The sequence below is a fragment of the Amphiprion ocellaris genome, chromosome 5 (assembly GCF_022539595.1).
Source record: "Amphiprion ocellaris isolate individual 3 ecotype Okinawa chromosome 5, ASM2253959v1, whole genome shotgun sequence".
Lineage (NCBI taxonomy): Eukaryota > Metazoa > Chordata > Actinopteri > Pomacentridae > Amphiprion > Amphiprion ocellaris.
Window position 1 is genome coordinate 35,632,688 of NC_072770.1, and position 27,272 is coordinate 35,659,959.

Genomic DNA, 27,272 nt, shown 5'->3' on the forward strand with positions numbered 1-27,272 from the left:
AGCTGAAATCTCAGAATTCTCCTCTGTCTTCTACAAGGCTGTAGAACCAGGGCTTACACATTTTAGGTTTTTAACTTATTATCTTTGTTTTTTTGTTGTGTAATTGAGCATTTAGACCACACAAAGTAACACAATGAGGGAAAGCTCAGTGCTCTTACAATACAAATCTGACTGAATTAAGCTGTTTTCAGATTCAATTATTTTAATGCTAAAGATCACTCCATTTATTCAGCTGGACTTTGATCACGGTGATCTATTCCTTGTCTGTCATTAGTATAAAATCACCTAAACCACATAAAAATAGTTACATATACATGTTAAACATATTTTTCATCAGCATATACAATTGTAATAATCTGGACTCCCCATTTTCAGGTATGTGGTTTCTTGTTTTACGAAGGGGAAGGCAGGATGATAAGAACCCAGTTATGTACCTTGTACCAGGTTCTTGCAATTTTTTGCATGAGCCAAAAATCTAAATAAGTATTCTTTTAGCCTGTACAAGCGACAAATCCAGCACAAAAGCAAAAAACTCTGAAAAACTTATTTGACTAGGCGATGGCAGAGACGAAAAAAGGTGCTTGCTTTAATAGGTAAGATCTTTTCTTTGCAGAGCTTTAGCACTTGAGCTCAACCACACTAGAATGATCCAAGAGATCAACTTCACTGGGCTGCTGCAGTCCCTGCAAACCAGCTCAGTTTTACTGGGAAAAGCTCTATCTTTCCCTAATGCCCGTGCTTCAACATTTGGATGGGCTTAGACAATTAGAAGTTATCTTCAGAGAAGCCGTTTGCCAGCTCTGCAGGTGCAGCCACCGGCACTATTGTCTGACTCTGCAGTGAAGGACTGCGGGAAATGAAAAGTTGGACTCAAAGTGAAAGACAAAAAAGGGATGAGTTTGAAAGGATACGAGAGGTCATGCGGCTCCTATTCCTCACAGGAGGAATGACATTAGTTTCTCTCTGCCTGGGCTGTTGTTGGCTGTTTAAAAATTCTCATCATGGTTAATGTACACAATCCCTACCACTCGTCCCCACTGAGTAAGGACACTCATGCAGAGAGGCCAAGGGAATCGGAGGTCGGCTCGCCTTTATTTTGCTCTTCCATCAGAGCAAGCAGTTAATCTTTGCTTAGCCCCAACTTATCTGGGCGCCTGCCACCCCGGCCCTGCCCAGGGAGAAAGGCATCACACGCCTCAGCCCTGTCCCCCCCGCCTCCCCTCCGCTCACTTCTCCTTGGCTGACTGGAGGAGGTGGCTGCAGATTGAATTATTCTCTCCGTTCCATTTCTCCCAAGTTTGCATTCATTTGCGCTGCGCTGTCACTTCTCTTCTGTTGTGTTTGTTTCTTAAGTGGAAGCCATTCAGAGTCTGTCTCAGCTTGTTGCATCATCTCATATCAGCTGTGGCATTGGTCTGCAATAGTGGTTATATAAAAAAGTAACAGGGCTTTTATTGGTGTTAAAGCACATTTGCAGAGGCAAATGCCCAAAGCTGCCTGCTATTTTGCACATGCTCTGTGTGTGTGTGTGTGTGTGTCTTTGTGGGATGTTGGGTTGACTCGCATACATGTGATTCAATCTTGTGTGATGACGTTTACCAGATGCACATTTTGGGGTTAGGATATGGCAGTGGTCACTATTTGAGATTTAGTGTCTGATTTGATTTTGTTAAATTTTTAGGGTAGCAGCTAAGAACAAAACTAAAGATATTCACTTCTGTAAAACAAACGACAGCCCAGAACTCTATATTAGAGAAGCTTTTTATTAATTCACATAATTCATTTTATGAACTTAATTAAAATAACTAATTCGATTCAAATGTTAGATGTGTTGCAAAATGGCATAATGATACATTACAGTCTCTTCTTAGTCTTATGTGGTTGGTGTTTACCAAATGCACATTTTAGGGGAACGATATGGTCATGGTACCCATTTGAGATTAATGGTTTTATTTTCTTTTGTTTCATTTTTAGGGTTGCAGCTCAGAATCACTTGCATTGACATCTTCAAATGTAGTTTTATATCCAAATGTCTAATGATATTCACTTCACCGTCATGTAAAACAGAAAAAACAAGGGCCTAGAACCTTATACTAGAGACCAATTTAATTAACTGCATTGTATTAATTCAAACATTAGATGTGTTGCAAATGGATGCATTCCAGTCTGTGCTCTAAAAATATATTGTACTGTATTTACTTTTATTTTAAAAATGCTGAGGAAACAGTGAAATTCTTGGATCTGAAATTCTGTGCCCCTTTAATTGTTCAGGTAACTCTTTGCATGTGACTAACGAGATACATTTTTATATCAACATGATTAGAAATGTGATATCACTGGTCAGAAATGTATGTTTTTAACCCTCATCAGTACACCTGGGGTCCATCCAGACTCCGGGGGTATATAACTTGCCATAAGTTGGATTTTTCAGTCCCTTTAGGTAGTTGTCACCCATCTAGTTGCCATCACATGAAACAAAGCTTATTTGATTCCAATTAGCTTTGTGGTTTTTCATATAGAAAAATCGTTCGGGGTCCATGCGGACCCCAGCCAGACTGCATCCATCCATTATCTGTACACCACTTAATTGTAATTACAGTCGCGGGGCGCTGGAGTCTATCCCAGCTGACTCGGGGCGACCTGGACAGGTCACCAGTCTGTCACAGGACTACATATAGAGACAAACAATCACACTCACATTCACACCTACGGGCAATTTAGAATCATCAAATAACCTCAGCATATTTTTGGACTGTGGGAAGAAGCCAGAGAACCTGGAAAAAACCCACACATGCACAGGGAGAACATGCAAACTTCATGCAGAAAGATCCCAGGAAGGCCGGGACATAAACCGTGGATCTTCTAGCTGTAAGGTGACAGTGCTAACCACCACACCACTGTGCAGCCCCCAGCCGGACTGTGCATCTTTTATTTATGTATGTTTGTGTTTTGTTGCTCTTGTGATGACTGCTTCAGTTGCATTGTGTTTCATTTCAATTCAGGAGTTCTTAGACTAACATTGTAAGCAATACCTGTCAGTAATCATTAATAGTAATCATCTGAACTATGGCAATCAAAGTTTATTTCTATATCCTTTACAACAGCACAAAGGGTGACTAAAGTGCTTCACAGTGAAAAACAAGAGAATAACTTACAGTAACTTAAAGCAGGACAAACAATCACACTCACACCTGGACCCCAGTGGCAAAGATGGCAGTTTTAATCAAAAGGATCATATATATGCTATTCTACTGCAAACCATTAATGTCTCTTTACTTTGTACCTTCAGAGGTATAATGGGACGTATTAATTCTATTTCCTGCACAGGATTCTGCACCAAAAATCACAAAAATATGAAAATAGTGAAAATGTTTGTGTTATTCTCATTTCATTTACTCTTGAATAAAAACATCATTAGTCACCCAAGTTTTATTATTGCTTTCATGTTTGTATCTACAGACTACACACGTTTTAAGAAAATACATATTGATAGGATACGGACAGGTACAGAAATGTGAACCAGATGAAATACTACTTGGGTCCAGCTGGACCTCAAGTATACGGATTAATAGGTTTTGCCACGTGTCCTGATGAGGGTAAAGAATGTGGTTCAGGGTTAATTTATCCATTTCTTTGTAATTCCAGTAATTTATTCACTGTCTTGCATTAGTATTCTGCCATTAGAGGTATGTATATACAGGCCAGCAATCCTCTACAGATCTTTATCACCTTTCATTCACATAACTGCTCCTACATTCGAGTGAGCCAGTCAAATTTAAAAGGATTTCATCTAAATCTCTTTTCTAACTACCTAGCCCAGACTGTTAAACCTGAAATATGCCACATAAAGGAGGCTAAAGACACTAACTTCCGTCTAACTGTGAGTTTAAAGACTCTTCTTTTAACTCCACTCCGTAAAATAACTGCGTTTTAGTGAATTTAAATACTAAAATTATCTTCGGCAGTCCTCAGGAGGAGTTTTGAGTTCACACTGTCAAACTCCGGTTCACCTGCCTCTCCTCTGCAGCCCGTTGCCCCTCCTCCTCTTCCTCACCCGTGATTTCTGCCCTACTGTCTTGAGCTCTGACAGCCTGTCATAACTCTGTCAGCCTGTTATAGCCTGTCTTAACATAATGACCTAACACTTTTCATGATTGGCAGGTGTTTTTCCTTACAGGCCAGCAAAGTAGGGGCTGGGAGATGTGGTTTGATGCCCAGTTACCTTGTTTCTTGGCTGACTGACAGGTGGCTCCCCAACTACACAGAGAGAGGGGCCCCTTGGTTTGTTTATCGCCCATTTAATTTGTCTTGCGTTTGAAAGGCTATACGGTAGCTGTCGGCTGTAGCTTCGGCTCATTCAGGGGTAGCGGCCAGGGGGATGGGACACTGTCTTCCTCTTCTGGATGAGTGACGGAGGAAAGGCGTAGGAACTGCAGAAGAAGGGAAAGGGGAAGATAGGAGCTTGCCTGGCGGTGGCCGGGGGGGAGGAGAGAGGAGGTGCTGCATGGAGGTTGGCGGGGGGTGTTACGCTTCAGACAGACAGTGGAGGAGAATCTCAAATATTGACCTTGGAAAACCACCTCTGTGATAATAATTATCTCACTCTGTCTCCTTCTTTTTCCTCTCCCCACTTCTACTCTCCTGCCTGTTTCACTGTCTCTCTCCCTTTCTTGGCGTCTCTCTCTGTTTCGTCTGTGTCCTTTGCTCCTGTAATCTTAGCGACCTCAGATAAAAGCAACCTCGCTCTTTTTCTTCTTTTTGATACACATTAATCCCTATCATTGATTACAAACTTACAAGCTCAGGTTCAGCTTATCACAATAAGCCCCTACCATTTGACCCCCCATCCTCCCCAACTGTAAGATTTATGTACTGAATAGCGTGCATTGCATTATCAACTCAACCACGTAGGTTTGCTGTCACAAGTTTTGCATTAAGGGGTTCTTATACCACCCTTCAGAAGTACAGCAAACAACAAATAGTTCCTGCATTACTATGAAACTTGAGGGTTTTTTTCAAATTAATAAGTCTAATAGGTTATAAAAAATCATAAAAATGCTATATGTATTGAATTATCACAGTAATGCTAATTAAACCATAAATAAATATTCAGCTTTTGTTGTTATTTCATTCTTTACAATAAATACTAGCAACGCTTTACTTTATGTCTTTCATATTTCGTATTTGTAGGCATATAAACATTTTATAAAGGGTTTACAAAGCAATGTAAGTTTCAACAACTGTAGCTCTGGCTTTCATAAGTAGAAGGTGAACAAATATTGAATTATAGCGACAGTTAAAGACAAACAATAATATATAGTGTGTTTGTTATCTTCCTTCCTTTTTAGTTCTAAAGAACTGCAGAGGATTTTTTTTCTCAACATTTGCTTCTTGCATTGAGTCTTTCTTTCAGGCTGAGTTTGTGGTAGTTTTGTGAGTATAAAAATGGAGTAGGCTGAAATTTGGAAAAGTGAAAGAAAAAAGACCATATTTGAAAGCACAGCCCTCATGCAGCTCTTCTCTCTGTGTCCTAAACTTCTCACACCAGACCAGGTAGTCCAGCTAACAACCAGCAATCACTTGTGGTTTCACATGGGACTGGAACCCTGTAAAATCTCACTGAAAGTCTTCCATCTAACCCACTGCTGCGCTATGTTCCACCATAACGGACTTTATTGCTCTCCATAATGTCCTACCCGTGTATCTTAGATTGTCATTTATTTGGATATTAATCAGCTTCTATTTATATTTACTTGTTTCATTATTTAGTCATTTAAAGAGAGAGAGTGGCAGGTTGACTGCCGCTTATTGCAAGTTTGTGAGAGACTCCAAACTTTTCGAGTGTTGCTGTAAAGACGGGTTTGGAGTTTCAGTCTGAAGAGGCTCCTTGGCCAGAGGTTCTTCTAAGGAGATCTATTAGTCTCATCTGTAGGAAGCCATTCTTTGAAAGGAATGTCAGACTTCGAGTTTTACATTGAATTAAAAACTTAAACTTACAACCTGTTAAGAACAAGCCAATAGGAAATGGAAGCGAAGACAGTTTGTGTTCACTGTAAAGTTATAAATGAGCTAATTATTCTATGGGAAATAAAGTAGTGACCTTCCTCTCAGCATTGTAATGATGTTATTTTATTATCCATATTGTACACATTATAAAATTTACCAATGAGCCATGTGTTTGTTTGTGTTTCCTTTTTCCTATGCTTTTCCTAAAGCCTGAAAACATAACCAAAATGAGGTGTGGAAGTCTAATTTTCTCTAAAACCACTTAAATCAGAATACACTGTAAAGTTAATATGGTGTTTTTACCCAATGATACCACTAAAATACTGCCTATCCCAGCTTTAATCACAGTGCACACAGAGATAACTGAAATATACCAGGATGAGTATGAACATTTTCATGGCTTTATGGTGGCTGAGCAGTAATTGTAATACTACGAATTAATCTATTGTTGTCACATTAGACCTGACAAAACCTGGGAGGTTTAGGTTCCACCTCTTGCACAGTGCATGCAGGTGTTTGGTGGAAACGTCTAATCTAATACGGACACTGTAATCATGGCCTATATGCATGATAATAACATATTTTAGAGGCCTGGTTCACTTTATCCTTGCTCTGTTTTGAAACCTCGCTGACTGCACTGCCATTTCCGATGACACAGTGGTGCCGCTTCTTAAAGGCAGCCGGGGCAAAGTGTACTAAGTGAAGGCGGAGGAGTACATCTATTCATTTAAATTGGTGCTAATGGCAGACTATTTAAAAGTCAATTAATTGGTAGGGGCCAAATGCACAGTGGCAGTTAATACAGTCACAATGCTGAGTAGTAATTGGATGTGTTGATGGGATGTGCCTGTGTGCGGTAGTGTGTTCCTCTTGTCTGAAACTGGGTGGCCATCTGCTGCACTTCCAAAAAACTCTCAAAAAAAGGATTGTCTGTTGTCCTGGGGATGACCTTTGTCATGAAGCAGAGCATCATGGGAGAGCAGCATAATAGTCTGGATTCAGTTTCTGGCAGATGCCTTGTGAAAATGTTTGTTTTTAATTTTCTTTCGCTCAGTTTTAGCTTTAAATTTGCGCTATTGTTTCTGAAATCAGCTTTTGAGTCTGTATCCCCTTTTTGTTTTTCTCAGTTTGGCATCACCACCACCATCTCCATTCTCTCTCTCACCTTTTCATCCCCGTCCCTCGCTTTATCTTCCCCTCCTCTGCGATGGAGAGAGGGAGAACGGCTGAGATCGATGTTAGGCCTGCGCACACCGAGACCGGCAGCTGGCTGAATCGGAGTGATCGATCAGGCACAGAGCATTTACTCTGCCAGACTGCTGGGCCTTTGTGGATGGAGATTATTTCTAAATTATTACAGGAGGCAGATGCTTGTCAGAGGATGCTCTCTGTCAAGGTTAGACTGCTTCAGTGCTGCCTGGCTCTCTTCTTCTCTATCTGCCTCCATCACACTTTTTGCTTTTTAAATTCATCTACTTTACCTCGTTTTATCTTTCACCATTTTCTTCTTTCCTGCAAAGGGGTTTTTCTGCAATTTTAGATATTTCACATTGCTATTTTATTTTATGTGGGTGTCTTCTTTGTTGTATGTTGTTTCCTTAACAGCAGATATTTTTAGGATGTTACAGGTGAGATAAAAGCTGCGTAGTGTATACCACTAGGGTAATGAGAAACTGAAAATGCCATCTAGAAAATTGACTTCATGCACACAGACAGAATGGGCTACCCCGTATAATCTTTGACCAATGTTAGTCTATAATGACACCGAATATAGCATCAGGCTGCTGTGCGTGTGGAGCTTTTTCGAAAATGAGTTTGTTCTCCTTCTGGAATGATTTAAATACGGTGTTTTCATCCTCTGCCCTTCAACAACACTGATAAACTTTGTGCTGCTGTATGCGTGTGTGCTGTTGAGTGAGCGAATCAGTGCGTGCTTGTGTTTAAAACTGATAATTCAAGTTCGAGACGTCTCTAATATTTGTGTTTCAGCCTATTAGGCTGATTAGATTTGGTAGCGTTCTTGTACGCCCCGGGCCGTACCCCCTTGTCTTCTCGTTCATTTACCCAGAGTTGTGTTTTATTCTCATGGTCAGCATGAATTAGCTCAGTTCTTCTCTCTCACATGACATCATGCTGCCACTGCCATTGGTAATCAACTTACTACTTACTTACATTTTTTTTTGGAAATAAACAAATCAGCTAACATAAAATAAACCTCCTGGAAGCTTTTAATGAAGAAACAATCTGACTGTCATTTCTTTTTATATTTTTACTTCCAGGACAGTCATGTGTCTGTGTTTATCCTCACTTAACAGCAGTAACATTCAAAATCAAATCTTCCATGTGATTTACCCAAATTTCCAAAGAGAGACTGTGTGAATATTCTCAAGAGGATGATAAAAGTTACAAATGGTAATTAAACGAGCATTTCATATGCCTCTCACTTTTGATGCGTCAATGAGCGCCAGTTTATTGAAGGAATTTGCCTCTTCTCTGCTTTTACACAAATCTTAATGTTTGCCACTAAACATGGCAGACAGAGAAAAAGATGATCTGCAGCAACAACATCCTGGATGGATGTGCATGTCAGACTCAATAGCTGGCTGGAAGCCTCGGTGTTTCATTTATTTTTTTTGGGGGGGAGGGGGGATTTCAGTTGTTTAGGCTGGCATTTACTGTAATCATGTATTTGAATAATTTGTTTTCATCTCCTTGTACATCGTTCCCTTTATCAAGCTCAATTTATGTGCAAATTCAGAAAGTTTTAATCAATGAAAAGTGAAAGGAGATGTCTTATTTACATGTTTATTCTGTTGTGTAGCACACTCGGCACTGATGCATCCATTAGTCAGCGAGGTTGTGTTTCTGCTAAGTTACAGCATTTTGCAGCCTCAGTGTGTGATAACAGAACTCTGGACATGCTGTGTGAAGTCTTTGCATTCAACTGCTGCATATTTACGAGTGATAACTACACAAGATGTAGACATGGAAGTTGTTAGAAGGCATTTTTTCTCATAGTGTAACATATTCAGGAATAACAGTAATTCAGGTTCAAGTACTTTTCTTGTTTGATTCTGAATTAGACAGAGAAGGCTCTCATTTCAAACATACTGCATATGAATCATCCATATTTATGCCATCTGTGATAGCAATAAATATATGGACTGACTCCAGCATTTACACTGTGGGATAATTAAATGCAAATGTTTTTGAATGGTACCTTCAAGACCATTTGATATTTTACCAAAAATAAATTAGATAAGATCACATAAAACCAGCCACTATTGTGTATAAGCAGCTATGACAAAACACACTCTCTCCACATCTGACTGAAATGCAAAGAAAGCTCTTTGATTATTGGGGGGGGACAAATCAACATCAGGAGAGTTCAAAAAGAAAACGCAGAATTGAGCTAAAGTATCGTATATATTGTGCAATTACTGGACTTCCAGGTCCAGTGTTACCTATAAAGGTTCCACATGTTTTAATATTCATCTCTCTATTTTCTGTTGTATCTGTTTTTACAAATTGCCTCTCATTGAAGACCTTGCATATAGAATCAGTCGCAGCACTTGTGAATTCTGAGCGTCATCGCTTTGTTGAATATTCAGCAAATCATCTCTTGGCGACTGAGGAGTATAGATTGCAGGAGGACGAGACACAGAAGACTGATCAAACATTTACATTGTTAGCCAGATGTTATTTGCATTAACATATGAAACCTGCTTGCAAGCTAGTTGCTCTCCCCACAAAGAAAATGATGTCCTTCACTTGTTAGAAGGCAGATTGACAGGAAAGTGTGACAGATTATCATTTCAAATTTCATCATTCTGTACCTGCCACCTGAACACGATTATAGATCCATCTCATATTGTTTTTGCTAATGGAAATTTCATGTTCACGTTGGATTTACAAATCACGTCTGAACTAAAAAGACAAGAGAACAATGATGTAGTAAATATAAGAGCATTAATGCTGGATAAATGTTGACTTGAACATGAGTGCATGTACTGTAAGGCCACTGGCTAGTGATTACAGAAACCTCATTTTGTGTTCCTTCACATAGCTCCACAGCACGCTGTAGGTATTTAAATGCCAGGCCACTTAGCTTCATTTCTCTCGAGTAAAAAAAGATCTCCTCTGGGAGCGATAGACAGTATGGTGGGGGGAGAGAAGAAAAGAGGAGCAGAGAAATGGAGGCGAGATGAAGCCTGGATGGGGAGAGAGAGGGTGATGAGAAGAAGGGAAGTGAGGGGGATTAATTGTTCACCCAGGAGAGCGAGATAACATCAGATGTTTAAAAGCCGCCACAACTAATCCTGTCATTTCTTGGACTAGAATAATGAAAATGGAGAAACGATATCTTGTGGAGAACTGGAAACTGAGCTAATCTGTATGCCTGCAACGAGCACATGTTTGTGATTGCTAAATGGTCTACAGATTATAATATATTTCTACTTCCGCAGTATCGTTCTGCAGTGTGACAGTTAAAAAAAACAATGCTTTTATTGGATGTAGCGTTGCTGTTTTTCTTTTTTTCCTCCTTTAGCCGTCATTTTTTGATAAATCATTGCTTAATTGTCAGATATATGGCATCTATCATGAATAGCATAGATGAAGCATTGTATATTCAGACACTGTAAACTGCACAATATGTCTTCAGAGAGGAACATGTCGGTGATTTTGCATATTTTAGTATATTAATTTTAAATAATATAGTATTCCATCATTCCTGATAGTGTCTGATAGTGTCAGACTGTATTATCAGACACCTTTACTGTACCTTTACTGTTACTGTTTTGGCTGGTTTTCACCGATGCAGAAAGTCATTGAATTCAGGAGCAACAGTATATAGTTGGAAAGTAAAAATATGGATAGCAAGAAGACAGCAGTGTCAATTTGAATATTGTAACTTTGATTATTCGGTGCATTTAGAGGTTATTTAACAGCCAAGCCTGCAGTACTGTACATGTCAGAGTATAATGATAAATGTGATGAAACATTTAATGTGATAGAGTACCAGTCTTCTCCATGTGTATGTGGGTAGTTTTTAACTTATAGCCTTAGCTATGCTTTTTGGCTTTTTCATCCGCACACAAATGCAGTTTTAGGTCACTGAAAACAGACGTTTTAGAAAACTCCTTCCAGAGTGGAGATTTTCATCCTCTTATCAGTCACTATGTGTCCTTCTCTGATTCATCACACCCCTATTGCATGATTCTACAACCAAGCAACAAACCCTCTGCCTGTAAACCCTGGTTATGCACACCAGCATGCACACACCTGATGTACATGAACGGTGATACGATGCACATTTTCAGGCATGTTAGTGTGAAAGGAGATTATTTCTGAAATGATTCTGAAATTGCTCAACTTGACGAGGATCATATTTATTTTAAAACACTGTTTAAAAATGAAAATGTACTGGTGTGGACATGAAGCCTGAAGCAAGTTTAAAGTCTCAAAGTTCATTCTGCACAGTAATGAATGCAAACCGAGTTGATTCCATATTGAAATAACTGCAAACTGGTGGTTGCCCTGAAGGTAGAAAATCAATCCAAAAACATATGGTGTGCTTTTGAAAGCATCTGCAGCAACGTATAGAATCAGTCATAGCAGGTGAGCCAAAGCATGCAACACTGTCTGAATTGTCCTTTTAAATCGTGCTAGAGTTCACTCTTGATGCTCTCTGTATGGGACCAGCTCTCTGCCCTATTTCTTTCTATTTGCTCTTCTATCCAAGTAGCTGTCTCTTCCTCTGTGACCCACACCTGCCGTTCCCTCCATCATGCCTTCCACCCCTTTGGTCCCGCAGCACTCCCTTTCCTCCCCTGTCATATCTGTCATAGACGTTCAGTCGCTGGTGTTGCTCTAGGCTTCAAATTTAATTTGGTTTCAATCTGCTGTAATTGCTTTGAGAGACGGCCGTGTCTGCATGTTTTTCCTCTCTTATGTCTGCTGGAATACTGGATAGGGTATGAATAGCGTGTGTGTAGCGCGTGTGTGTGTGTGTGTGTGTGTGTGCGTGGATGGGTATGACTGAAGGTGTGTGCTCATGTGTGCGCATGTGTGTAAATCCTGAACAATTGACTGGCCACACACTGTCAGTGATACACTTTGTCAAACACCAACTGTTGTCACTGGGCTCTCTGGCACTTTGACAGCGGTTTTGTCAGACACCGTGCACTTTCTCTTTGAAGCAATAAGGACGGAGGAGAGGGTGCAAGGTAAATCTGCAAGAAATCACTGAATATATATTTTTGGTAACACGTCGTGACCTTTTAGTTGAATAATAAAGGCCCTTTTTAAGTCATGAATGTGAATTTCTTTCACGAAACTATCAGCAGTCTTCAAGTAGAGGTGAGGTTGATTGAGTGAAGGGCAAAAATGGACATCAAAAATAACCGGTTTGCCCTTGAACTGCAGACAGGGCTGTGGAGGGGGAGAGGTGAAGGGAAGGGGCGCTAAGCTGATAGACTGAGATAATATTGGTATGGCTCTGAGCAAAAAAATCAACTGCCTTTCTTCCTCTTGTGGTGTTTCTACACCCTTCTGACATTTTATTTGTCCTGACCATCACTAAAGGCCGAAATATTCTATGGTGTCGATGCGATGCAGAGCACAGCTGCCTGTTGTAGGTATCTCTGGTGACTTTGCATTATTGTTGCCCTTTTGCTTTTGAATCTGCCATGGAAAAGACAGAAGCCACAGTGGAGATTATAGTGGAGGGAAACTGCGTCCTGTTGCATTAACATTCATTGGCAGTGTTTATAAGCACGTGCATTGTTCACCATATTGAAAGGACCCTTTACCCTTTCCTTCAATCAGTCAGCATTGGACTTATGCATTGTCGCTGAGGGGCAACACGCCGTTGGCTCAGTGGAGTTCAGCACGCAAACACGTCTTCATAGCCTCTGCGTGGGTTGAATTCCCATAGTCCTTCACTCTGCAGAGAACTCCACAAACGCACACCAGTGTAACACCTTAAATCTACCACAGGTCACTCTTCTGCAGTCTTTTCAGCTCCACACCTTTATGGTTACATGTGACAAACTGAAGACTGGAAAAATATGACAGAAAACATTATAATATTTAGAATTCAATATGAATTTCCCAAACACTACGACCAAAATGGTCTCTGTTTTCCTATTTGTTTCAGCAATACACAACTGGCTGTTTCCGATCAAGCTGAGCAGGCAGCGTATTCACCAGAGAAAGGGCACAGAGAATACAGATGTGTGTATAAGTGATTGCTCGTTGATTAGTGAGGGCTCATTTGATTTGATTGCAAGTGTACAGTATTCACATACATCTGAGCGGTGTTTGTGTCGATTTGATGTATGTGACCAGTGGTGATTGAAAGCGAGTCTTCTAAACAATCGCGGTTGGCTTTCATTCAGCGGTTTCGTATGCTGCTGTTGTTTTCCTACTCATTCTGTATGTTTGTGTGTTTTCACATTATGTGTGTAATTTGGCATCTGTGGAGTTTTTGTAGAAAAATGTGTCACAAATAGCAGACTGTGGAAACACAGAGCGGCGGTGTACAGCTCTAAGTGTTGTTGTTGTGTTTGTGTCGCAGTGTGCTTGCATATATCAATCTCCCCTCTGATCAAGGAAACATTTGCCGTGCATCCTGATGCTGCTCCTCCCCGCTCAGCTTTATGAGGAGGTGGACGAAACAAGCAGGTCCTCCATGCACCTGCTAACAGATGTATTGCCTGAAAGAGCAGTCATGTGCTCAGTTTCTTTCTAGTGGAATGTCACCGGGCCTCTTCTGTTTGATTTATTTATTTTATTTATCACTTGTTCCAGACAATGGGTATGCAATTTTCTCCTTCTCAGTCACCTGCAAGGTTGAGGCTGGAGAAACATGACTAAATCTATTTATTTTTCATTTTTCTAAATGTCACTTTTAGGCCCCCTTCCGTCTCTTAGTCCATCTCTCACTCACTGTTGTCTGCTTGATGCCAGTAACAGCAGGAAGGGCTGGGCATGTCTGTGACTATCTGTCAAACAATGGACAGTGAGACCAAGCAGCCAGACGCTGGCATGTCACTGAGCCGATCCTGGCCCCATCAACACACCGCTCTGCCTGCACGCTCACCCTGAGCCCCCTGCTGGCCTCTGCATGTAGGACTCCTGGCTACCTGTGAGCAGTCAAGGCTGCACATCTGTGCAATATTGACTCACTACAGTGTTCTTGCACTGACCTTGTTTGAACTTTGCATATAATTTAAATGATGTGTGCATCGTGAATATGGAAATTTTTTCATGCGTGTGTCCGATGTAGATGGAACTGTTTGTAGCATTTGTCCCATAGGAGGTTTATTTGAATTTACAGTGATAGCATCTCCAGTGAATGATAATGTGCACTACAATGGTCTTTGGCCCCGTTCTGTGCAATGATGAGTCTGCCACTTAGCTTCAAAGGCTCTGCTGTTTAATGAGTGAAATGCATATTATTTTGAGTGGAGTATCTCAAATGAAACCAAAATCATCCCAATTAAAAGAGAATTAGTTTTTTAGTGAGAATTGTTTTTATGGAGATACTTCAGCAGTCAGTAATATATTAAATTAGCTCATTTGCTCCTGTGACACTGCTTCTAACATAATCGTATTTTGATTCTATCCATATTATAAACTTAAAAGCGCACCGATTAGTACACAAGAGCTTATGATCAAGGTCGATTACTTTCAATGTAGCTCTGAAGAACCATTATGAGGGAGTTTAGCTGCTGCAGACTACAATGCTGATTCTGTATTGTTCCAAAGTAAAGACAGCTGCCTTTTTTTGTCTCAGTGAACTACACAGAAGCTTCAGCACAATGCTGGCAGTCTTCTGTGGAAATATGGTGTTTCTGTGGCTCTGTGTGGAGTGTGGAAAAGCTGCTGTTTGATTCTGAAAAGCTGGTGAGTTGCTGCTGCTGTGGGTAGGTGACAGTTCACGTCTCCCGGATTTTCAGTCTCTGTGGAAACGGCAACGTGGAGTTGGGAATGTGCTGCCATGAGTGGGGCAATGCAAAAGAAAGTGTGAACATTTCCGTTGTGGTGGGGGAAGATTATGGGAGAGAAACAAAGGCAGGGATTATCTGAGCACATGCTACAATAGCACTACACACACTGCCTCTGCAAACGGGCCTGCCACAGGGTGCTTTGGATCACAGAACAAAGACAGGGTCTCCCACCCATCCATGCAGATCCTCTGTCAGAGTTAGCTAATAAGGACTACAATACCCAGCTGCCAGTATCAAACCAGCCAGGGACCTGGAATTAAGGGTCATTATTTCGCCTCATTATGGACTTTTACATTGTTTGGCGACTATGAAGAGGAGAGTCTTTTATTATCAGTTTCGTCAGTGCAGCACTTTGTGTCTGGATCTTGAAATTTGATGGTCTCTCTTTTCAGTCACTCCACCGATTGTGTAATAACTCGAGCAGTAAAAACACGCCATAAGTTTTCAAGCTTCTTCCCATTTCATCATATGTTGCTGCACTCTGGGAAGTCAATTAAACTGTTTTGAAGTTGGTTTGTGACTGTGTTGTTGGAATTAATACGGTGTTAGAGGAGGGAGAAAGTTTTGGGGGCAGTAAACTGAGACAGATGGAGAGAAATGGAGTACAGCATATGATGGCAGGATATAACAGCAGAGCGAGGAGGAGAGATAAAAGGATGGTGCTAGAATGAAAGATGGTGGCGGCGGTGGGGGATGGTGGCGGTAAGGGTGCGAGGCGAACTGAAAGTGAGTTTGTCTGTGATGTTTTAAAATTCTGGAGTGGAAAGTCCCTCCATCTGTTATTGTGGGACGGTTCTGACTCAGTGATTTCTATGATTGGCCTTAATCCCGGCCGAGTGGAGAAGACAGAATGAAGAGCTTAAAGCAGACTGCTCTCACTCTGACAGGCTCCACTGGCTGCTGCTGCTGCTGGCGCTCATTGGTATCCTCAGTCTGCTGCCCCCTAATGGACCAACTGCTGCATGACATTGCTGCTCTCTGCACTACTACAGCACACTGAGCTGCTTTTAAGGCCACGACACAGTATTGAGTTCTTGATGTGACAAGAATTTGTCAGCAGCCATGACACACAGCGGTTTTCACTCAAATTTTAATGCTCCTTGCAGTGTGTATGATAATTATGTCCTCATACGGCCTCACGGAAACAATGCTGCCCACAGATGTCATGTCCTTTGAACTGCCTCGAGCGATACATGCCACTGCTGATGACTCTTCCCGATCATGCGTGTGTCAGTAGACACAGAGATGCTCTTTCTCGTGATGCTGCAGCCAGATATTTAATTCAACATTGTGGAAAGGACCCTCAAGAAAACGGTTCTATATTTAGACGTCTTTTTTTTTTCAAAGAGCTTAGTGGCTTGCCGTTTGACTGTCACCGTTCACAGCAGCCAATCGTTGCAGAATTTACAAAGGGTCTTTCCTTACTGTATTAGTCGCTCTGAGAAGGTTTAGTGACCTCAGCAGAGTCATTTCACAGTCTTTTGGTCCCCAAGGTGACTTAAGTGTTGCCAGAAACCGAAGCTAAGGGGGTCGTTTGGAACATGTTGAGTACCTTATTCAAAGCTGCAATCACATGTACAGTCCATGTCGTGTTTTCTCAAGTGCCCTCTCACTCAAACACACACATTGTCGGTCTGTTTTGGAGAGTCCCTCCAGATCACACAGACGACAATGTGGTGTATCGAGTGCCCTTTAAGTTAATGCTCAGTGGAAGGGCCTAACAGGCTACAGCAATCACACAAGCGGCCCAGTGTCGAGTTGGTGCTCACCACAGCATGACGCTGTCCGTCCCTGGTGTGCTGTCATTCCCTTAGAAATAACATGACTTTGAGTGATTAAACTGCTCCCCTCTGGAACAGAGCAAACTGAAGAGTTATAAATATTAAAGATCCTAATCGTCTCATGCTGAGCTTTTCCTTGTTTTGCTCAGTCCTGTCTTCGTGCTCTGTGAGTTCACAGCGAGGGAGCACGGCTTTTCACCCACGGGGTTCTTCGACAGCAGAGGCATCACCAGGCTGCTGCAGCCTCCGCTTTGGCTGTTTGTACAATTATACTGTCACCTGCACTATTATGTACTGTATTTGCATACATGACAGGTTCCACTGTGGGTCGTTTAAGTCTGCGGACGTTGTACACGCACTTCACATGCCACTATCCATTACAGAGTTGTGCTTATGGCTCCTGACCTTGCTTGAAGGCTGGATGACAAATGGCCCGACATGTGATGCATTTTGTGTCAAGGTTACAATGGCAAAAACATTAGAGCTTCACGCTCATGTTGTTGACTCTCCTGGTGTATTTGTGCCTGTATGCTGTGGTGTTATTTTCTGTGTTGTGTGGGCCTGTACTGAGCTTATCTGTGCTGTACTGTGCTGATCTCACTATGCTCATCCAGTGCTCTAAGCTGCTTGGGCTCCAGCCACCAGCATAGATGATATATCCCTGCCCCCCTCCTTCCCACATCTCTCACTCTGATTCATTGGCTGTTTGTTTTGCCCATCCATCTGGGCCAACACAGAGGAAGGAAAGACACATGAAGACACATGGCTGTTTTGGAGCATGGGGACTGCATTAAGCTGCTCGGGAAGAGATAGGGTCCCAGAGAAATGGTGTGGCCTATCGACTGGAGAGGAAGGAAGAATACCAGGAGAGAGGGAGCTGGAGAAACACAGAACTGAAAAAAAAAAAAAGATGTGTCGGCCACTCAAGGGGAGAGAAATGGATTCTCTGAAGGGACAAAGTAGAGATCCTTACTGACAGATGAAATCCTGAAGAAGGGACTGAGCCAAAGGGATCAAAGGTTAGCAAGATAACAGATCATGGAATAGGGTGGAGAAAGAAAGGATGGATACTATTGAGCAAATGCAACTTATTTATCCTCAAAAAGAACTTTGACTACAGTAACAAAACACATTCATATACAGCTGTTGTGACAGAGAGTGAAATCATATGGCTTTAATTTCCAGACCTGACAACACAGGGAGATTATTGTTTAACCGCTCTGTTTATCCCAGATTGAAAAATGAAGTGTTGATAGTTTTGCTGAGAGATTACCACTGTGGTGGTGCCCTTTAGCTAAGCTGACCCTCTCTAACACAAAGCCGCACAATTACTGTCTTTTCTAATGGACTCTTTGGTAATAATTCCAACGAGCTAATTAGATCCTTATTTCGTTGTTTCAGTCGCCTATTGTCTCATTAGGAAATGAGTGAAATCTTGTCCTTATTTAAGGCTTGTTCAGGTGATTAAAATCATGATGCAACTGCATACACTCACAAAAGACGAAGTGATCCCGATTTTCCGATATTCATTTCATTTGATATCCACAGATGAGGTTAGTGATATTACATTATATACATACTTTGAGCCATTATGCTGTAATGACATCCCAATGTGGCGTCACTAGGAGCTTGATATTCTGTGCCTGCTGTGTGCACTGAGATGAGGTGGAGCTGATGTGTTTCCATGTGGCTGCAAGTAGGAGTGTCTGCTGAGATGAGGTGGGCGGGTCCCTTGATAGAAATAGAACAGCTTCCAGTATAATGAGAATTTACTTCTTGAGTGTTTTTGTTTGATAAAGAGCCTCTCATGGTAGGGGGACAGATTCCACAAATGAATGAGCGCTCACTGTAGCAGGGTTCTAAATAGGGTTCGTAATTTTAGAGCCTCAGGACTTGGTGAATGATCACACTATTCTGTGACAAAAATAAGATCGCCCCCTAGAGGCCTGGGAAAACCTAGATACTGAGGCACAAGAGGGAGGGAGGGAGTGAGGGAGGGAGTGAGGGAGGCAGGGTGAGAACTGCTGTAGGGAAGGAGAGAGATTCCAAGGCTTCACCATATTTGTCACTTGGATGACTTCCTATATGCGAAGCCTGCATACAGTAAGCTTCTTCAGGGATGAGCCACATCATGTTGAATAATATTAGACTCCTAAAGTTCAACATCCCTGAGTAGCTGTGCTTTTAACTAGTTCGAGATGACAGTTATTATTACATATACAACATAATAACACAAAATGTCAGTAAGACAACTTGTTTACCTTGTTAACTTGTCCATATTAAGGATGGCCCATATTGGGATTTTGCTCCCAATCAAGTGCGAGTCTTTTAATATTTCTCTTGATACCATCTTTTATTGGTACGCTTCAGGTATTGTAGATTAGCTGTAGTGTGTGGTTGCACTACCAAGTGGAGCTTCTCGCTGTTTAGTCCTGTAGTGACCAGAGGATGTGTGCAGTTCCATGTTGGCAAGCACTGCAAGAGTTTAACTGGTAAAGGAGCACCATGACAAAGTCTAATAGGACACTTAAAGACCACCAATCAGAGCACATGTCAAGTCAAGCTGTGATCAACAACGATAGTGTTCCTACATCCCAGTGACACATGTTAAAGGTGTCTCTGCAACATCTGTTCATGTGTCTGTGCTTCAAAACAGCAATATTAGCACAGGACAGATGTCCATTGTGTGCAATTTGTATCTGAAATTAATTACTTTTTAATTGATGATGCTGCATTTACTGAGAAAATGATTCAAATAATGAACACCTCTGTAACAGCAGTGGCAAAGAAAGACTCACACTAGGTTTGTGCTGATGTGGATCAATTACATATCGCCTTAATTGGAACCCTCCTGATCCTAGGATCCAACATCTCTAGTTCATATGTGCCTTTTTATACGTGAGAAGACACATCATGAGCGACGTAAGGAGTCAGCCATGTCATGCATTTCCACCTTAGAAGTGCAGTGTACCAATCAAAACCAGTCTCAAAAACAGTTTCAGATTGCCAGGGTTTCATATTTAACAAACAACAATCCAGTCAACTTGCAGCATGTTGTTCACTCCATAAAATAATTCTTCTTTAGAATTGCTTGCCAGTTCAAACACCTGTATGGTTGAATCCCTCCAATATAAGAACTTGCAATTGTATAATGTAGAGCAGTTTTACAGTGATCGTGCAAGGTCACAGGTGAGCTGATGTGCTTGAGTTGCAGCGAGGGGCAGAGAGTTGCATGGAGTGAGATCACATCCTAAAGGAAGGAAGCAAGAAATACGCCTCTTGTCTGTGCGGATTGTAAACGTTCGTGGATATAGACAGTGAAAAAGACTAATAAGGAATAAGTGTGTTGTACCAAGGTGCTAGAGCTTCAAAACTGACACGTGCAGTCAGATAAAAACACACATATCAGTGTTGAGGTCACTGCCAGGGAAAAGTGCACACAGCTGACACACAGCTAACCTGCAAATGTCTAAATCAATCAGTGTAAGTTTGTCGTGGTGAAGATCCTCCTCAGTAGCACTGACAAGTAAATAACATGTGCTGTAGTTACTAGCATAATTTTTCTTAATACACTTACAGGATTAGCAAATTTGCACAAACGTGGTCTTCAAATTCCCTTGTTTTAAATTTGTATTTAATGATATTTAATAACAAAATATCCCATCTGCTGATTCTGAATTAAGAGATTATTTTTTTTTTTTTTTTTTAGCACAAATGGTAATAAAGATGCCTCCATTGCAAGTTTCAAAACAAACTGTTTTCAATTAAGGTAGTTCTTGTGGTGCTATAGTGTCATTTAGACAAACTCTTTAAAGAGGACAGCTGTTTTTGACTTTGCTGCTGCCTGATCACCTGAATTACACAGTTCATTTTTCAGCTACACTGGCTTTTGTAGGGAACGAGGTCAAATCCCCATCTTTCTGTCTGTTCGTCTGTCTCACACAAACACACACAAATCAATGTCCTATTGACTTCTGATACTTACACTTGCGCTGTTTTTGTGTTTCCTTGCAGAAACTGGCCAGGGAGGCAGAGCTGCTTCAGAAGGACCATATATGGCAAGACGGTGTGACGGTAAAGTAGGACACCCGCTCCTCTCCCTCCTTCCCAAGACTACTTCTGTCTTTTTTCCCCTTTTCTTTTCTAGGCAAACTGGTTTATCTTCCTGTCATCTGCCCATTCCCGTATGTTGTCCAGTTTCCCCGCTATTTAACAATTTTTACTTGTAACCCTTTAATGACAATGTGATCAGCATCACAGAGACAATGTAGTAAATAACGCAAAAGCCATACACACAAAAACAGTCCTACTTGTATCCGTGCACACGACAAATTACTTACCCCTGAGGATGTTATTTTTGTGGTCTTCAGTATTATCTTGGAGCTTTCAGTCTGTTTTGTTTCACAGGTCATAGCAACTTGAACGCTGCATTGTGTTCTCTTGCAGGTGACCTTTAAAACACTTGAGATCCACTCTTGAAATCTAAAAGAGGAGAAACGATATTACTCCCGTTTGTGTGTTTGTGAGCCTGTGTGCTCTACTGACTCTCAAATTTGCCAACATTCAAATACCCCACAAAAATGCATGCATATTAATGCGCACACACACACACACACACACACACACACGTGCGTACAGATGTATAAGCATATAGCCTCACCAAACACGTGCGCATTCCCTACTGTCATATCCTCTGTCTCCAGGGAGACAAGCTCGCTGTCATGGTACACTTCCCACAAATGGATTCTTAACCCCACGCCTCCTAGGGGATATTTGAGAAAAGGCTTTAACTGATTTAAAACGAATAATTATGAGCCGTACTTCCCTGCAAAGTCCATTTTTATTCATGGTTGCTTACACTCTGAGGCAGTGGTCTTGGGGTGGCTGGGCTTCAGCCCCTCTCCTCCCACCTTGCTGGTCTGAGGAAGGAGCTGCAGTGCGGTTGTCCCTTCATCTTAGACCCGAGGGGGGTTGACGCCTGCTTCTCCCCGCTCGGCTCCGATACACCTCAGTCGGATGTGTAGCCATGCAGGAAGTGGAGCCTGGGTCACAGTGACCACACACAGCACACCTGTTCATAAGTAGCTGCATCCAATATGGCATCAATACCTCCTCAAGAGGAAAAGCCAGCACTCTCTTTAATCCACCCCTCCTCCAACAAAACCCCGCTGTCCCTCTGTCTCTGCTCTTTCCTCCTGTGTTTCCACCTCTTTTTCTGTCCAGGCACAAGCCTCATCCCCACCCTCGTGCCCTTCGATCACATTCATATACCTTTTTTTTGTTATCTGTGTGTGTCAGGCATGAAAACAGAATATACCATATTGTTGCAAATACTGCAAATGAATCCTAATAGTGGTTCTCTGTTAATAATGTCTCGAGCTGATTTCATTTGCCTTTATAATTAGGCCAGGTAATAAATCTCAGCAGGGGTAAGTGTGAAACCATTAAAAAATATCACAAAGAGGAGGTGGTGGTGGTGGTGGGTAGATATGCCACATGCTTGCAGGAAGATATTTTTTTCTTGTTTGTAGATTTTGTGCTTTCCTAATTTCTCTTTGGGTGAACACTCTGCTGACTGACACTGTAATTAGATTAGGGCTGCATGCTCTTTGGGCATATTAGGAGGAATGCGTCGCATCTTAAACTAGCGGGTGGAGCAGTCTGTCAAATGAAGAGAAAAGGTGTTTACGCATGAGAGACGGTGCGTTTTGATAGAATTTGTGCGTGCGCGTGTGTTTGCGCGCATGCTCGAAAAGCATAATGTGGTTGTTTGCGTTTATCGGTGAGCCGGTACTTATTTGTATGTGTTTACTAACGGCAGGTTCTGTACCTGGCCCAGCCCATCTGCTCGCCTCACCAAACCAGTGACATCATAGAAACTCAATGACACGCCTGTTCCTCATAGCGGCTGCCATCGCAGCTGTTACCGTAGCGATGGGAAGACCACACTCTTTCTCTCTCTCACGCACACATTCAGGCATTTTCCTGGAGTGACTGCAGAGCCAGCGTCTGACCATCCTGACTGCTGGACATTATGGATGTCAAGATGTTGATCGTAACAACTGTTGAGATAGTCGTTCAGGGTTTTAAAACCATTGGAATGAAATGGTGTGTGAAATAGACATTAAAGTGTTGGATTGCCGCTGATTTCTCAAGGTCAGGTGCCCGTCCCTCTGTGACACTCGACTATTGTGCTGGCAACAGAGTCATCCCAAGGCAGCACAGTCATTTCACCGCTTTTTTGCAATTCTCTTAGGGACAAAAGAGAAGCAGCAACTTTGGAGCCAAATATCACAACTCTTCTTTGTTTGGTAAAAATGAAAACTGGCAGCCGAAGCGAAGACCATCAGCCTCTGACTCAGTCCTAATTTTTGTATTTCAAAATCAAGTCATGAAACAATGCTGGGTCCCACTGCTTTGACCACAGCCTCATGCGGTGTTTGGGATGCCATTTAAATGTTTTTCTGTAGAGAAAGGCATTTCTCTGAGTGATATGTTTACCTTGGTGTTTGCCAGTTCAAAGTAGTTGCAGAAATGCTTTGTTGCTTTTAATGTTTTCTCTCCCAGCACACCACCAAACACAGTACCAGTAAATGCAACTTTAAGCTGAATTTACAGTGGCAGGATTCACAGAGCATCTTGGCTTAACACTAAAGTTTTAATGCACAAACACATTTAGACATTTAAAACACAATGAGGTGAAAATGTATTCCATCACATAAAAGAAGCAAAATTTACTGAATGGAAAATAAAATTTATGGCTCCAAAGAAATTCCTAGTTGACTAATGTTGAATTCTTCAGCTAATTTATTAGCTGATAAACTGATGAGTTTCTTGTATTCATTTTAATACACTGGCACAGAATAAGCTTTGGCCAACTAAAGAGCCAATCACTTTCATGGAAATTACTTAGGTGCCAAAAATGTTCGTCTTCTAGTGACCATCTATGAGACCATTTTAAACAAATATACCCCTAAAAACCAAGATTTTAGGAACCATTTTTTAAAATTGACGTATAACTATATTAACACAAATGTGATTTCCATTTAAAACATGACTGCTGCTACGTTACTCCCAGCATCCACACTGCTGCATTTTAGTCTGAACAAGCTCAAACTGAGACTTTTGGAAACGATGGTCCACCAGCCATGTTTTCTTGGTAACTTGGTTTCACCCATATCCAAACAACTAACCGAATGCCTTCCTTTTGTTCGGCTTTGTAGAAGAAATCTGTGAAGTCGCAGAGCTTCCACTGTGTCTATTTGTCTCTTCCATTTTTTATTACAGACATACATGAGCTCGTTTTAATCTCTTCTGTCAAGTCGTTATGACCAGTTAGGGTTTATGGGAAATGTTGGTGCTGGTGAATAAACAGCAATATAAGGTCATTTTTCAAAACACAACCGTCCTTATCTAGACTCATGAAGTGAGCCATAAGATACATGATGAGAAAGGTTGAATTACCAGCATGTGCAAGGTTTTCTTACTTGTGGAGCAAAACCTTGAAGTTCCTGATTCATATCAACTCTGTACATGATAAAAGGGCTTGGTGACATCTGTAATGTCTTTATAGATGCAGTAGCTTAAAATGAATTCTGACCACTAAAGATGTATCAGGAGATATGTTGCATTACTGCTGTGACTGATCTCAATGTAATGACTCAATAACACAGCATATGTATCTAATGGAATCGCTGTGTGTCAGTGAGCCACCATTAAATGTATGTTAAAAGATGAGCTTGGCCTAGTTTATCTCAGGTCATGTCTGGTTTGTCATGCGTGGATTCAGAGGAAATGACTAATGCTTAAAATTGGATGCATTTTAATAGTGAGGCTGTGGTTAACAAATGTTTTCACAAAGACAGCAGGATCAAAATTCCAACATTTATGTATTCATCAGCACTACTACTCCCCCTGTGGACAGACATGCATTATTTAACAGTTGTATTACAGTTATGTAAATGTTTATTTTTTCTGAATCGCGTAACTGTGACTTCTTCAATGTGTGAGTTTACAAAGTCTGGATTGAATAAGAATCCTTTGGAAACTTTAAAGCACCTATAATTAGGTCTGGGAGATAAAACAATAGACTACTGTGCCACGATAGACACTCAATACAATAACACAACTGTTAGAAAGATACTGCTTTATTGTTTCACTTGAATGCATCAGAGGCAAACCACCATGAAAAACAAAAAGAAAAACTCAAAGTTCAGTTCTGTGCCCTTATCCTGTTTTTTATGCTTTGATGTTGTCTCCGCTTTAAAATTACAGCCAACCTTGATAAATTGTCTAAAGTGGTTATATTCAAAATACACACTTTTTCATGGCATTTAATAAAACAGGTGATCTAAAAATTAATACAAATTGATATAGACCTATTTTTTTTAAAAGTTCGACTTTCCAGCTACATAGCCCATCCCTATCTACAATCAATGTTTTTACATGATGGATAACATAACTACTACTACTTGCATGTTTAAGTAAGCTTGTTGCAATGAATCCACAAAGTAGCACCCCACTCTGCAGGCCCACCTCACCCTGTGCCTTTCATTCCATTGTTTTGGATTTCTATACCAGCCTAACCTTCTTATGTCCACATCTTCAGTGTCGGTTTTCAGAGCAAGTAGCCGATTTAATTGAAAAAAGCCCTAAAACTCACTGTATCCACCTTGTCCACCTGTACAGCAGCAGCAAATCGGAAACAGACAAGGTCAGTAATGAGCTGGTGAACATTGCGGTATAGTGGAACATAGGAAGACCTAATGGAAACCAAAAACAGTTGAATGCTGAACTCATCAGGTGGTCAGAGAAGCAGCTCCAAAGGAATGATGATTTTCCTGTGTGTGTGCTGGAGGTTTGCCATATCAGCTTGAACAATGCTCATATTGTGTTCCCAGCTTGTTTCAGCGAGCTATAAAATCAGTTACTGTCGGCTTAAAGATGCATTTCACAGAGCTGCTATTGACCCCATTCAATGATGAAGATAAGGTTGGACAAACTAGAGAGACTTAAAAATGGCAACAACTACTTTTTGTGGGACTCAGCAAGTTGGCAACTTTGTAAAATGATTCCAAAACTCAGCTACCCTGCTAAATTTACAAAATGAAAAATTGTCTCCGGTTAAAATCACTTTCAGACTAATGATATAATCAGCAATATATTATTAACGGCATTATTGTCAGCCACTCGTAGAGGCTGCTGCTGATGACCACTGCTGCATGTCTGGAGAAGGGCTGACATGAAGGGCATCACATTGGAACCGAGACACTAGATTGGAAGAAAGAAAGGGCAGAGATTGTGGAGATTGGAGGAAGACATGTCCTTTCATTCAGATCGTGATGTGGCAGCTGCTGTACGTTTGAAATGCATTAGTGCTAATAGCTGTGCCATTAGGAGAGAGAGAGCCACTCCGTTGATGGGTTGCCATGATGAAACCAGGGAGAGGAGGGTGACAAAGAGGGGGGAGAGAGAGGTGTAAGTGAGGAAGCAAGTGAGAGAGGGAAGAAGGTATAAGAGACGGAGAAAACGGGGAAACAGAGATGGAACCATCTTCCAGGCCATTTACTGCAATCATCACTGTCTAATCAATCAAGCCTTTCATCATAGGACAACACAATCTCTCCTTTTCTTTCTCTTCTCCTCTCTCTGCCTCTGTCTCTTCATCTCCACTCAGCCACCCACTCTCATACATAACACAGTGGTATTCATGTGACCTCTTTCCCGCTCTCTTCACATGTATACCGATCTGCCACAAACATTCAAACCACTGACGGTGAATAATATTGATCATCTCGTCACAAGGCAATGGGAACCCTTCTGGACTGGCATTCATGTGGATGTTACTTTAACACATACCGCCCACCTAAACACCATTGTAGACCAAGTACAACCCACCCATGGCAACAGCACTTCCTGACTGCCGGCATCATCTTCCAACAGGGCAATGCATCATTCCGTTGAACCACTGATCTCCCGTGCCGAAGTCAGGGGTGTTGGTCGCTGAGCTATCCACACTAAGAAAACAAAGCTCAGGAGTGCCTTGAGGAACACGACAAAAAGCTCTAGTGTTGACTGGCAACCAAACTTCCCAGATGCTAATTTGCTCAAACTGGAACAAGCCTGTTTCATTTATTCCCCACCTCACAACCCACAGGATCCACAAGAGCCACTTGCCAACGACAGAGACGATATTCAGCAGGTGGTTTTAATGTTGTGCTTCATCTTTGTATCTTCATCAGTACCTTTTTAAAACCCACAAATAATATTCACTCAATAGCTACTGCAGCCTACAGTGTTCACCCCACCTAGTTCTTGTAGTCTTTGGTGGCGTCTATCATCCTTTAGCAGTTCTTTAAGTTTGATGCTTCTCATGTTCTCTTATATTTTAGCAGGGATCAATAGAAGCTATATTTAGCCATTATTTCAGGCATATTAGCTGCCCTAAAGTCACAATAGGTCCCTTCAGAGG

General features: G+C 41.4%; 1 protein-coding gene across 3 annotated transcripts in view; it reads left to right on the top strand.

The window, feature by feature from the left end:
- The window catches only part of cacna2d2a (calcium channel, voltage-dependent, alpha 2/delta subunit 2a), a 153,219-nt gene that overhangs the window by 55,669 nt on the left and 70,278 nt on the right, over positions 1-27,272 (top strand). For all 3 annotated transcript variants that reach the window (XM_023287421.3, XM_023287422.3, XM_023287423.3), the window contains exon 4: positions 20,816-20,875. In XM_023287421.3, coding sequence (XP_023143189.2) covers positions 20,816-20,875 — 60 coding nt within the window. The remainder of the gene's footprint in view (positions 1-20,815; positions 20,876-27,272) is intronic.